This window comes from Gastrolobium bilobum, unplaced genomic scaffold (assembly GCF_033153095.1).
Source record: "Gastrolobium bilobum isolate Gb01-03AN ecotype WA unplaced genomic scaffold, APGP_CSIRO_Gbil_v1 utg800454, whole genome shotgun sequence".
Classification (NCBI taxonomy): Eukaryota; Viridiplantae; Streptophyta; class Magnoliopsida; order Fabales; family Fabaceae; genus Gastrolobium; species Gastrolobium bilobum.
This window is the reverse complement of record NW_026896831.1, coordinates 8,672-10,734: the sequence shown is the minus strand read 5'-3', so window position 1 is coordinate 10,734 and position 2,063 is coordinate 8,672. Positions and strand designations below refer to the sequence as shown.

At 35.5% G+C, this 2,063-nt stretch overlaps 1 protein-coding gene across 1 annotated transcript; it reads right to left on the bottom strand.

The window, feature by feature from the left end:
* Positions 1-267: 267 nt before the first annotated feature.
* Positions 268-1,717, bottom strand: LOC133302242 (callose synthase 3-like). The gene is made up of 6 exons (XM_061501995.1): positions 1,703-1,717; positions 1,419-1,543; positions 1,249-1,342; positions 982-1,092; positions 796-893; positions 268-412 (listed from the first exon to the last, which is right to left on the bottom strand). Exons 1-6 carry the CDS (start codon positions 1,715-1,717, stop codon positions 268-270), a joined length of 588 nt encoding a protein of 195 aa, XP_061357979.1.
* Between the last annotated feature and the right edge of the window lie 346 nt (positions 1,718-2,063).

Here is a 2,063-nt window from a genome sequence, read left to right as displayed (position 1 = left end):
TACTACAAAGATTTTATAAACCTGATTATTTTAATTTACGGCGGCAAATTGACAACTTCGTGTGAGAGTGCCATTTTAACAATAGAAATTGAAATCTGATGGGCCTAAAGAATAATGGTCAAGTTAGTTAGTTATTCTAGAATATTCTGTGAGTAAGATAAAATGTAGGCAGTGTGTAGTAGGGAGGTATGTATTCACTGAAATGGGAATTGGGAAAAAGATCTCTGGGGATCTCTTGAGATGAGTAATAGAAGTATTTTTTCCTGTTCATTTACTGTTAAATTGTTGTTGCATTTGTCTGGTTCCATCATAATCATCCAGAGCTAAATCCTTCCCCCACCCTCCTAGCAGTAAGAAAGTGTATTCATCATTCAACTTTATGACTAAATTGAGAATGCCATAGAGAACCCACCTTCAATATGAAACTAAAAAACACATTAAAAGCACTAGGTGCTCCCTTTAATATATATTAAAAAATGGAGGTAAAAAACACAACATTCTGTACAGAAATTTAAATCAAAAAGGAGAGGAAAAAAATGATCCAATTAAACCCTGACCTTTGGCTGTTGATCAGGCTTGGGAAATTGTCTTATGTGCACATTTGCAAGCAATAAGATCAAATGCTCTCTCTGATTTGCTACATTGTGCTTCTGTATTTTTTACAAGAGGTGGCAAACAAGTCCCATTGGATTTGTTAGTGATGAAGAAGTCATGTTCTACTAAAAAATACAAGACTCAGATACATTAAAAGATTACCAGCTTCAGACTGTAATTTACCTGAAACCCAAACATTACCCCAAGCCAATCCAGAATGTCCTCATCTTTTTTTTCTTGGAGTCCTTAGGCCAGGCAAGACCCCTCGTGTTACGAAGAGCAAATACAGCAGCTTGGATCTGTGAAGAGTGATGTATATGTATTTTTATTACAAACGAAAAAAGATGACCAGAATATCACACACATATATGAAACTGGAGATCATACCTCAGGAAATCTCATTATGGCCTGATTTGCACTATCAGGATCAAGAGGAAGAATATTATACGGAACTAAGATCTCGGTTTTCTCAGCAACTTTATCTTGAGTCTCCAAAATCTGTTACAATGCCAATGGCGGAAGCATAAAGACAAAGGAAAATCAAAATTATAAAGCAAATGCAAATTATAAACAGCTAAATTAAATACAGATAAAGGTTCACATAAAAGGGAACAACAATAGGAAGATAACATCATAGGAGCTAGAAAAGATAACCTCACGATCAACTTCCATAGATTGTGTCATGTTAACAGCCTTCAAAACCTCAAAAAGAACATTAGCAGTCTGATATGCCTTGGTAAGCTGTGCACTGAAAGTAAGAAGACAAAGTCACCACTAGTCACAGAACATATCCTATTGCACATTATCTATTCTAGACAACATACCGATCAGCTTTATCAGCAGCATTTTGTAAAGCTTGAATATATTTTTTGTAGTAATGCTGATAAAAACTCTGCATCTCACGAGCATCACTTTTCTTTACCCTTCCTTTCAATGTTGGATCATTTTCCTAACAAAAAATGGAACAAAATGATAAAAGATATATTTAATTAACAAGAAATACTTTAAATTAATGTTGAGGCCATTGCCACCTCAGAATCTTGATAGGAGCAACCGAGACAGAAAGCATTAAATGTTCAACTTCTAATGCATGTTAGATCTCTATTGCCAACTTTCCACTCATGGTTATAAGAAGGGCAGTTTTAAATTGCCGTAACACCACGACCACTTGAAAGCGGGGTCCAGCCTATGAGCTTTCTCAAATGCATAAAACCGGCCTACAAGAGCAAAATACACATCCCTCGAATAGAAATAGCACCAATAAATAATGAAGGTGCTTATATGGCACACAATGAAGAGTTATTCAGGAAACAAAGGTTTAGAAAACTTAACAAAAGCCTATGCAGGAAATGCACAGATACAAAACTAAGTAGTAGCACGTATAGAATTTCATCTTTGTATCCCGCATGAAACCGCACAAAAGACATAGTAAATGGACTTTGCATGGAAACATAGTAAATCGTGCATGA